General features: G+C 35.4%; 1 protein-coding gene across 1 annotated transcript in view; it reads right to left on the reverse strand.

Moving 5' to 3' along the window:
• Zmym2 (zinc finger MYM-type containing 2) overlaps window positions 1-12,402 on the reverse strand; it is an 80,709-nt gene that overhangs the window by 33,601 nt on the left and 34,706 nt on the right. The window contains exons 7-11 of the mRNA XM_059273572.1: window positions 11,414-11,485; window positions 9,958-10,108; window positions 9,179-9,294; window positions 5,654-5,770; window positions 3,322-3,472 (exon numbers count right to left, since the gene is read on the reverse strand). Of these exons, the coding sequence (XP_059129555.1) occupies window positions 3,322-3,472; window positions 5,654-5,770; window positions 9,179-9,294; window positions 9,958-10,108; window positions 11,414-11,485 (607 nt within the window). The remainder of the gene's footprint in view (window positions 1-3,321; window positions 3,473-5,653; window positions 5,771-9,178; window positions 9,295-9,957; window positions 10,109-11,413; window positions 11,486-12,402) is intronic.

Below are 12,402 nucleotides of genomic sequence, written 5' to 3' on the forward strand. Positions count from 1 at the left end.
CTCTGTGAGTTCGAGGCCAGCCTGGTCTCCAGAGTGAGATCCAGAGAAACTATACAGAGAAGCCCTGTCTTGAAAACAAAACAAAACCTCAAAAACCTACATGTGTATGTTCAGGCACATGTGGAGGCCAGAGCTTGATGCCAGTTGTCTTCCTAAATTTGCTCTCCACCTTACTCTTTAACAGAGAGTCTCTCATTGAACCTAAAGTTAGACTGGCTGGGCAGCAAGCCCCAAAATGGATCCTCCTGTCTCTGCCTCAGCAGTGCTGGACTTACAGAATGCCATGCCTGATTTTTACATGGATGATAGGGATCCAACTCAGGTATCCACGCTTCATGTATGCGCAGTAAGCACCTTACTAACGGGACATTTTCCCCAGGCCCTATGAAATGCTAACTCTTCTATGATAACACCAACCTCTAAAAATGTGAACAGAACGTGGATTATTACATTAGAAAACGTATCTACCACAAGGGTTCAAACAATACTTTTAAGACAATAAAATCTGGTGATGCTTCAGAACTATTTTCTTTGCTCTATTTAAATAAAATCACAAGGAAATAGCAAGTGAGTACATTAGAAAAATGAACACAAATTGCTAAGAAGTTCCAACTAAATTTACAGACAATCTTTTTTTTTCAAGACATGGTTTCACTGTGTAGCCTTAGCTGTCCTTGAACACACTCTGTAGATCAGGCTGGCCTCGAACTCAGAGATCCACCTGCCTCTACCTCCCAAGTGCTGGGATTAAGGTGCGCCACCACCACTGCCCAGCAGACATATTCTTTAGAAAGCATTATACTCAAGTTTTCTAGATGCTTCCTAATAGCCTATTTTCATATAAGAATTGTTCAAGGAAATAGAACTGATTTCCTGACTTGTCTAGGGAAAATACTATCTACTCCTTTAATGAAATACCTCTCTTTATCTACTGCATAAATGTGTTATGTATTTTCACATATCTGATTTATTATCTATACTACCTCTAAAGTTAAATAGGCCTCTATATTGTTACTCATGCTATTTCATGTAAGTAGAATAATCTACTAGTATCTACAGAAGCCCTGTCCTATCTACCCCTTAATAAGAAGCTCAAATTTTAATTCTACCATATACAATGTTCTCATCAATCTAAATATTTTAAAAGTCTTGTCCTATCTACGCACCTTCTCCTTTTGGGAACTGGGTCTCATCATTCTCCTGAGCTATAGCTAGGAATGGCTTTGAACTTTCAATCCTCCTTCCTTAAACTCCCGAGTGTTAAGACTGTAGGCAACTGTTACCATACCTAACTGTACAGTTTTTAAAAATATAAAGTTTTGCAAATTACTGTGTACCATCCTATAATTTATTATTGTGAAATATATCTTATTATTAAAGTTACATTTATTTTTATAGGTAAATGTTTTTGTGGCCTCATCATGTTATAGCATACACATGGCAGTCAGGACAACTTGAAAGAGTCAGTTCTTTCTTTCCATTATGTGGGGACTGGGAATCAAACTGAAGCCCCCAGGCCTGGCACCTCAGTAAGAACACTGAGGCATCATCAGCCCTTGAACTATTTTAAAATATTTTGTAACATATATCTTTTTAGTTTTTGTTGTGGTTGTTCTTATTGGGTGTGTTTTGGTTTTTTGAAAAGGTCTCTATGTAGCCTTGGCTGTCTTGGAACTCATTATGTAGATCAGGCTGTCCTGGAACTCATAGGTATCCATTTATCTGCCTTTGTCTCTTAGTGTTGGGATTAAAGGTATATGCCACCACATCTGGCCTTTTTTAATTTAACTAGATTTGACTGGTGATAACACTAGGTATTTTGTTATTTATAAGTTCCAGGAGAAAACTAGGTTGAATAACGGAGGGTTAAAAAAATGTCATTTAATGAAAATAATAATGTAAATGTAAATAAAAATGTAAAAAATAAAAATTCATATCCATAACACTTTATTACCCATCTGGAACCTTAAGTCTGTCCCCATGAAAATTGTGTTTCTAAGTATCAATTAACTATTTGATGCACTCTTTATTTAGTATAATGCATTTTAGATTTACCAATATCTAATAGCTACAAGATCACTGACACATATATTAATTATCAATTATTATGTTCAGACTTAGGAATGAATTAGACTTTTTGCCCAAAAATGCAAGTGATAGATTCAATCAACTCGGTATCATCTTAGAATGTGTCATTTTCACTATAACTTTGCCCTTAGATAATAATAGTAATAAAGCATCATGGTTCTAGGTAAGATGTACCAATTACAACTAAGTAGAAATACCTTGCTTTGTTAATACCTTCTAACATATATTGCGTGTGAGAAGTATGTATGGAGATAACAGTTGAACAAACTGATACATCTGAATTTGACATTGACATTGGCATTTAGAATTACTCAACTTTCCTCTTGCCCCCAATTTGCTATAGGAATCCACAGAAAAAGAAGAAGCAAGATACAAAGAATCCTCAGTGGAAAATAATAGTTCAGTGGCACAAGCAAGAGAAGGAAGAGAAGGTGAAAGCCAGCTTAGAACAAAACTGTGACAACTGGGATACTACTAACAAGCACCTAAACCCATAGCTAAAATCCCGTTTCTATCTATAGAAGTGAGTTCAGAACTAGAGTATAACCTGACTTCTGCTGAGACCAGCGAAACTGTAAGTAAGGAGAAAGGATGTTTGTAAACATTTTGACAGAACAGAATGTGCCCCAGACACCCATACCCTAAATGTACCCTCTCTAGTTGTCACTGCATGTAATTCCTCCCACCTATCTATCAGTGACCCTTATCTAAAATGCTTGGAGTCAGAGAAATTTCAGATTTGGGTGAGTTATGAGGTGTTTGTTTATTTTGAACAGAAGCACTTTATTGACTGAGCTTCCTTAACCTAAAAATCCTAAACCTGAAACTTCTAAAGTATCATGGGTTTCAGATTTTTGAGATCAGTGATCAATCTGTCTACTAAAAACATCTGTAGCAAGCTGGCAGAGGAAATGCAGCTAACACAAACCATTCTTTGCTCTTGAAAATCAGCTTTCAGGCCACAACGTACAAGTTTAGAGATGACATGGTGTAATAATGCTTTCTTTCCCTTTCATCCCCAAATTTCTAAAGATGAAAATTGGAGACCCAGAAATCTAAAAACATATGTAAAACAACAAAACAATTCAGCAGAAAAGTAAACTTAAGTTTTGTTCAGCCTTATTAAAATAGTACACCTATTCTGGACATCTGTAATTACATAACGATTCTGGCAAAAGGCATTAATTATATATAGTCAAAGTTATGAACAACGAACACTGTGTACACACTTGCCTTCACTACAGAAAGGTCTCTTAACGCCAGAGAAATTTACTGTTTCATGAAGCGTCTTCTCCTCTTGGCAGTATTCGCAATATGTAACTATGCAATGCAACTTCTTATAGTCATCTGAGCAAGTTTTGCTGCAGAACTGATGAACTTTGTTCTAAATGCACAATGGGAACCTTGGTAAGTATGAGAACCATCTCAAGACCAAGTTTAAGAAACAAACAAGCCACTTTTACAGTAAGTTAAATCATTTATCTACTTAATACTATGATCCTTGGAGACACATTTCCTATAGGCCAAAGACATTTAAGCTAACCAATTCACTAAATATAAACATAGCTCCACTAAATTCAGCATCATTAACTACCCTAAAAGTATCCTATGACTAGGTGAACAATCACTAACATGAAGTATCAGTCTGGAAATGCTAACTGAATTGGAGAAACAAAAAAGAAACAATGAAAAAATACAATGTAAGCTACAGAAATACAAGATACAACATTTTTAGTCAATGCAAGATACTCTTTGTTAAAAACAGACAGGTAGATTCAAACACTTTCCTGACACACTTTAATAAAAACATCTATTCTGTCTAAGTTTTCAATTTAGTGCTATTCTACAGCACTGATGCAAACCTTGAGACTAAGTTAGTTTCCTTAAATGAAAAATGGTTAATTACTATTTGTCCTGGCTTCAAAGCCACAGCTGTCAGGCCTACTTTTTAAAGAGCAAGCCAGGATTTAAGAAATAAAATTCGAAGAAAAGTAACTTTTCTCCCAAATTATTGCAGCTACAGATTAAGTCTAAAACATCAACTTAATACGTATTAGAGATATCTGAAGACTAAAGTAAGGAAATAAAGCAATGCAGCAAAAAACTAAAGCAGTGTTCAATGGAAAACTGCCGAATTATGAATAAAAAAGTCAAGAGGAGAAAAAAATGGCTAAGAAGGACACACAGAAACATACAAAGAAAGAGGCACACACACGAAAAAGAAGAAGAAAAAATTCATAGCTGCTAACGATGGACTGAAAAAAGGCCCTAAACTCATAGTCTCCTGAGGGGGATGCACACTCAATAGGACAGTATCTCTTAATGTCATCTAACACTGAATATCAACACCGTATCACTATAAAATCTGGGTTGCAATGATTTTCATCTGAAATTAATGAATTTCAGTTTAAGACATTTAGGGGTTGGGGATTTAGCTCAGTGGTAGAGCAAGGCCCTATATTCGATCCTCAGCTCCGGAAAAAAATAAATAAATAATAATAATAAGACATTTATTTCCTATATGATACTATTTGTGGGCCTGCCATGGCTTTCTTTCCTCACTCCCTGGTCATTCCTTATTTTTCTCATGTCAGGCATTCAGTATTATTTCTGCTACTAGTTAAGTAGTTATTAGTCTAAAACTCAGGACAGGATGCCATCAAGAGTCCCCAAAGAATGACTTATTTAACTACACTGGAGACAGCACCAAACAAAATAATAAACTACCGAGTTTTATAGGAACTAAAATAATCAACTTTCTCAGATTTCCAAATAGTTTAGAAATCATGAAGTATAATTCTAGGTATCACTTTTCACCTGAGTGTTACATTTTAAGTGATGTGTGAACAATCACAAAAAGTGATCTGATTTTAGTTCTATATCTTATATAACAATCACAAAAAAGTGGTCTGATTTTAGTTCTATATCTTACATAACTTTTAAGTATATACTTCAGGTTCTACCTCGGACCACCCAATACACCCCAAAAAAGTTTAAAGAATAGCCAAAAGTAAACACTGTTCAGCACGGCAATGAGCAGCCTGGATCAATCTATCCATTGCTCTCCTCTCATGGAAATAAACTCACTGCTGAGAAGTGCCAACAGCAAAAGAAAATATGACAAAGTAAGTAAAATAGGTTAAGAGTGCTAAGGAGAATCAATTAGATTCACAGGCCTCTACTCTCTTACTACAATATAAGATGTTAAATGAAAGTACAGTGTGTGACTTACATATTCTAATTCTACAAATATTGAGCAGTACGGTATTTATAGTTCAAGGATGATGATAATGAGGAGAAACAGTAAAATAGTCGACAGATACTCTGGGTGTATAAAGTGACTTTTTATATTCTGTTACAAGCATATTAATTATGCATGTGACTTCATTAAATTGCTTCACCTGAAATCTAACTTGTTGATTTCATTTCCACATGAGTATACACACCAACAACACAAAATATGAAACTTATATCCACTAAGAAAGGTTTCCAAATAGAAATGCCAGTTATTTTATTAGATTCTCATCTTAGCATTAGATAACACATATAAGGAAACAAGACTTGCCTCCCATTCCAAGATTTCTGGTTTTGAACAAAAGGAATTTTTACAGTAGTTGCATTTCAATTGAATATCACTGGGTGCTACAAATTGGCCATTTGGAGATGACTGCATGCTTAGAGCCTAAAATAAAGAACAAAATACACTTAGTCTGACATGTATTTTTAGAACTTCTACCTGCAAGTACTATCAAATGTCCACTAGATGCAGAATGCAATAGTTTATTTGCTAATTATTTCTTTAGTAGGTGAAACAATCATTCTTAATTTTCCCTTTAAAATGCACTGTGTCAAAGGGATGGGATGAAGCTCAGTGGAAGGATGCTTGCATAGCAAGTTCAAGGCCCTAGCTTCAATGCCCAGTACTGCAAAAAAAGAATTTTTGTTTTGTTTTTTTTGGTTTTTTTTTTTTGGTTTTTCGAGACAGGGTTTCTGTGTAGCTTTGCGCCTTTCCTGGAACTAACTTGGTAGCCCAGGCTGGCCTCGAACTCACAGAGATCCACCTGGCTCTGCCTCCCGAGTGCTGGGATTAAAGGCGTGCGCCGCCGCCACCGCCCGGCAGAATTTTTTTTTAAAGTACACTGTAAGCTTTATAAATTGAAATGTTTACCAATAATTACCTAAAATATGAAAAGGAAAAACTACAGCTTAATTATTTGAGCTGAAGAAAATGCTCAACAGTAAGGTTAGCTATCCAAGTTCTGAACTACAAAATAAAAGCAAGGAAGAGGGATGAGAAGGGAGGGCAGTTAGTAGGGTAAAGACAGGAAGGAGACAGATAACCCTGCACTGATCCTGACGATGATCAAATATTGAGTTATGAATGACTTGCCACACAACATTACTCCCATAATTCTCACTCCAAGTCCTTAATCAAGGAAAATAGCATGTATTACTTTTTAAAAAGGTAACCAAGCCAAGCGGTGATGGCACACACCTTTAATCCCAGCACTTGAGAGGCAGATGGATCTCTGTGAGTTCGAGGCCAGCCTGGTCTACACAAAGCGAGTTCCAGGACAGCCAAGGTTACATAGAGAAACCCGGTCTCAAAAGGAAAAAAAAAAAAAAAGAGTAAAAGGCTAAAAGCTGGTATTCTGGTATTCACACAAGGAGTAATTCACAGAATAAGATAGGACATATAAACATACACAAACTTGAATTTTTTTTTTCCTGATTCTTTGTACGAGACAGTTTCTATATAGTCCTGGATGTCCTTGAACTAACTATGTAGAGCTGCCTCCTGAGTGCTTAGATTAAAGAAGTAAGCAATCACCACGCCCAGCTATTTTTTTCTGAATCTTAACCTGAGTTAAATAACACTGGTATTTATCATTCTTTGAAGTATAACCTGCATCACATATAAAGGTTACACATAACCTTGTACATGTATCAAGTAGCTAATGAAATTATTTAAGAAACAATAGAGGGCCAGGTGGTGGTGGCGGCAGCGCACACCTTTATTCCCAGCACTCAAGAGGCAGAGGCAGGCGCATCTCTGAGTTCGAGGCCAGCCTGGTCTACAGCGCCAGTTCCATGATAGGCTCCAAAAGCTACAGAGAGAAACCCTGTCTCAAAAAACCCGAAAAAGAAAGAAACAATAGAGGGAGAAACAATCATTTTTAAATACCATATTGTACAATACAATTAAAATTTGTAAAAGGAAGGAAGAAAGAAAGAAGCAAAAAAGATATTTACTATCTGATGACTAAAATGTCACATGCCTTTTGGATTACCTCATCCAGTTTCATCTAGTCAAGCCTAACAGGCCTTTGAGCCACAAACTTGCAAGAGCCATACTGGATTTTCTAAGTTCCAAAACTATGAGAAATAGCAAATTTTGCTTATAAGCTATTTTTTATAATAGCTTAAAGAGACAGTAGTATTCTATTATCTTGCTTTTTTTAAAGATTTATTTATTTTTATGCACATTGGTGTTTTGCCTGCATGTATGTCTGTGTGAGAGTACCAGATCCCCTGGAAGTGAAGGTACAGACAACTGTGAGCAGTCATGTGGGTGCTGGGAATTGAACCATGTCTCCTGGAAGAGCACCCTGTGCTCTTAATCGCTGATCTCTCCAGCCCTCTTATCTTGCTTTTAAAAGTAAAATATCCGAATACAGATATAAAGTTCAAGATACACAATTTGCTTGAGAGATTAAAATATTGACTCTTTGTCAACTTTGTCTTATTTGTATATAGACTATATAAGGATGGACATTTACATCTTTATCTGTACGTTACTCAAAGCTGTTTCTTAAAAATATTTAATGTACATATACACATATATCAAACCATAGCCAAGAGAAGTTTCAAGTAAATGGAAAAAGTAGTTAAGCTGATCTTAACGGCTCAAGCCTGCAATCCTAGCACTTAGAAGTTTGAGAAAGGCGTTTTGACTTCCAGTTTGAGGCCAGCCTGAGCTAGAACGTTAAACATTTTCAAAGCAGGGTGGAGAATGAAGTAGTGAAGACATTATCTGTATCAGTCCAGTATACCTAACATCAGAGGAAATAAGGTGGTTTTAATATCTGACAAGCAGCAGGCCATCATCACTATCCTTCTCTTCACAAATTAATTATTCCTTTATTTCTAGTTTAAGAAAAACCAACAAAATAGAAACATTATGTACCACTATAAGAACTTTATCTATCAATGGCCATGACTTAAACTTAAAACAGTTTAGTCTTGAACAAGTTTATTATCTAACTTCAATAAAGATTTAACTCAAGAAAACAATATTCATTCACTTGACTGAGTTTAAAAATCTCAATTTAAATGGTAGTAACTGTTGTAGTAACTACTGTAGCATATGTAAAAGACTACAGTTTCAGTTTAAATAAACATACAGCACAGTACCTAAAATAAAGTAGAACTGTTGGATGAAATAACTCATGAATCATAGCTTTATGCATTGGCTTGAACCTTTGAGCAATACTCTGAAATTCTAACATACAATATGTAAACCTAATAGTACTACCTAATACTTGAGTCCCTCTAAACTACTCCTTCAGAATGGTCAACCAAGTTAAGTCTCAACACTTCCTAAAACATCTGAGATTATTCATACTCCAAGTTTGAAGGACTATGTCAGACAACTCTTACCATTTACCAAATCAGAAATGTCTCCCTGAAATGGACCTCATACTCATACTACTATAAAAAATCTAAATCCCCCTTTTTACAACGTTCCTTTCTAATTTGGAAAACATATATGCTTAATATTTCCAGGCTAAAGACACCTATATATTTCACATTTATCACAGAACACTGCTACTCAAACTATCTAACAAGAAAAGCTATACATCCAACACTGAACTAAACCACACTAAAATTCATTTTCCTTCAAGCTCTGTATCACATCAAATCTGTACAGAAGTTCAACCAGGACTTCTGTGATTCATGATATAGTTTCCACGCTCCAATCAGACCTTCAACAAATTAAGTAAAAAAAAGTAGCAGAAAAGATAAAGCATATTACACTAATTGTTTTCTGTATGTGTTTTATGGGGATGGGGGAAAATAAATAACAAACCTGAAATTTAGCCACACAACTGGAATTGCAAAAGTTATATAGTTTTCCATCAGGCATTGTGGCTTGGTACTGAGGTAAAGAGTTTCGCTTACAAAAATGGCAAATAATTCCCAAACCTAGAAGAAAAAAGATACATACCTGATTTCTTTATAAAGTAAAAGAGGGTTTCTTAAAATGTTAACTGATTGTTTAAATGGGTCTCTCTATAAATTACTCTCATATTATTTGTACCTTATGTTTTTCAAAATTATTTGCATCTTCAAAATTACCGCCAGGGTTTAATAAGTGGCTCAGCAATTAAGAGCTTTTGCAAAGGACTCAAGTTCAGTTCCCAGCACCCACAAAGCAACTAACCACCCTTAACACCAGTTCCAGATGACCCTTCACTCGCTTCAGATCTCTGTGGGCACTGCATGCACACAAGTGCACATAGACCACACCGGCAAAACACCCATAAACATAAAATGAGCATAAATATTTAATAAAAAACATACTGCCATTAAAAAAACTATTAACTAATCTAAAGTATACATAGAAACATAAAAATATTTTAGAAAATGATGGGTGTAGTAACAGTTTTAGCTAAAAATTTCAGATACAAATAAAACCTCACTAACTTTTAAAAATTAAAAAGTATGGGAATCATCAAAATAATTTTATACTTGCAATAAAGAAGTTCAGTCTGAGAAAACCAAACACTGTTAAAAACGATATAAAATTAAGATGTTACCTTTAATAAACAATTATGTCATTAAACTTTCCAAATACCTGAAACTTACTTTGTGATTTTGCATATTTTGTCTTGTGACTATTCATGCAGGCAGTTGAACAATATGGCTCCATATATCCATTAGGACCTATGCACTGAGTCATATCAAAAAACCTGCACTGTGTTCGGCAACCAGTACAAGTTGTCAGTTTTCCATATTTCTAAAATTGGAACATAAAAAGATAATTAAAAAAAAAAACAATTCAACTAGAACTAATTTCATCATAGCATTTTTTTTAAACAGCAAAAGACAGAGCTCTCTATGGAGCCTAGGCAGGCTTCAAAACTTATGACCTTCTTTTCTTAGCCCCACAAGATTTGGGATTATAGACACATGCTATCATACCTGGTTCAAAGCATTTGCTGTCTTTTCAAAGTGATTCTATTACACTCTTTCTAGATGCAAACTAAATGTGCCATCAACTAAACTAGGTTCTAGCAAACCAATCATCATCATCTAACTCTCTTTCAAAAAACAATGATTTTGTCTATATTTAGTTGAAAATCTAGGAAAGGCATAGTACCTTTTCTGTGTGTGTACAATGGTTTTGGTACTATGCTCAAGACTGCATCTCTAAGAAACAAGAAGAAAGCAAGTTCTATGTATGGCTACTAAATCTCACTGCCTGGAGGTGGATTTTGGAGCCCATAAGTTTTACTGAGTTGAAGAAACAGATGACGTTCTGGACAACTACAATTTGGAAAACAAAATAATGAAGGGAGCTGCACAAAACAGAACTGTGGCTATTTAACCACAGGTATTTCAGAAGAGGGCTCGGGCTAAGAATTCACATGTGCAAGTGTAAGAAGCAGAGATATGGAAGGAGCTGGCAGTAGTCCTGCGTAGCTCAATCTCAGCATGAAGGAAGAGGCAAGAGGCTAAGCTACATAATGTGACCCTGTCTCAAAAAGATACAGCAGCAACAACACCAACCCAAAAAAAAAAAAAAAAAAACACTGCAAAATGGAGCATAGGGAGAAGAAAAATATATACACACACACACAGCCTCAGTGGCTAAGAAACATTAAAAGCAGGATGTCAATTGAATCAGAGGGGTGTTAATAATCAGGGTATACAATATCAAGAAACAGTATCTGAAAAGAATTTTCTAAGAACACAAGGATTTTCTGACAAAAGACAGGTAAAATTTAGTAGAAGTAAAAAATCTATCTCTTGGAGAAATGAAAACATTCATCATCCGCTATAATTAAGGAGAATAAATTTTAATATACTTATACAATTATGCTAAAATACATTTTAATGCTTCAAATGAATGTGATTTTTCATATACATTTGATACCAGGGACCCACATATTATGAGAAGATAATTTCCACAAGTTGTCCTCTAACCTTCATACACCCACCTTGGCATGCACAAGCCCACATACATATATACACATACAAACATGAAATAAAAAAAAATTTTTTTTAATGGGTCTTCAATCTCACCAACATTCCTGCTCACCTCAGGCTGCATTAAGAAAGAGTCCTGCATGTGATCTCGAACTTCCTTCAGGAAGCTTGGATGGCTACCTACCTAAAACATTGTAAAAGATTTTGTAAGTACATAAAGAAAAGCTGTTAGACTGAAAAGCAAATAAATAATCTATGAAAGTTGCTTCAATTATTGACTGATTTATAATCTCCTTCTAACTTTCAACAGTACATTTTCTGTTCTGGACTCACTGTTGAAGGGGGGGGGGGGGAATGATAAAACATTAACAGAACAATGTGGAAAAGAGAAACAAGAGTTTTGATTCATCCCTCCACACCCTGACAGCATTAAAGAACCAACACCTGCTCTTTAATGCTAGATAAGCATTATAGTATTAAGATTAACACACACACAAACATACAACACACACACACACACACACACACACACACACACACACACACACACACACACGAGAGGAAAAAAGAAAAGAGGCCTAGACTACAAAGTCACAATTTAAGTTAAAAACAACAATCCTCATCACCAAAAGCCAAGTTTAAACTTTAAAATTAGTAAGGCAATAGATGTCAAAACCCAAATTACCAATGTTAGAATTAACAGGCAAAGATTTCCTAAGTAGCTATCATAAAAATGCTTCAATAATTACAATATGCTTGAAGAAGAAATAAAGTAGAAACTCTCAATTAAAAAACAGGTATGGAGCCAGATGTGGTGCTGCACACCTTTAATCCCAGCACTTCAGAGACTGAGGCAGGCAGATCTCTGGAAATTCAGGCTGGAACCAAGGTTACATAGTAAGACCCCATCTTAAGGAATCAGATAATTTTAAGACAATAAACAGATATTGTACTATTTCATATCTTTGGAGCTCTGAAGGGATAAGACAAAAAGAAGAATTTTCCAAGAAATAATGCCTGAAGATGCCTCATATCAGGCAGAAGAGGTAATCTACAGATAGAAGGCGAGTAAACCCTAGATTAAATTCATCCCTGCCCAAA

This window comes from Peromyscus eremicus, chromosome 9 (genome assembly GCF_949786415.1).
Source record: "Peromyscus eremicus chromosome 9, PerEre_H2_v1, whole genome shotgun sequence".
In the NCBI taxonomy this organism is placed as follows: Eukaryota; Metazoa; Chordata; class Mammalia; order Rodentia; family Cricetidae; genus Peromyscus; species Peromyscus eremicus.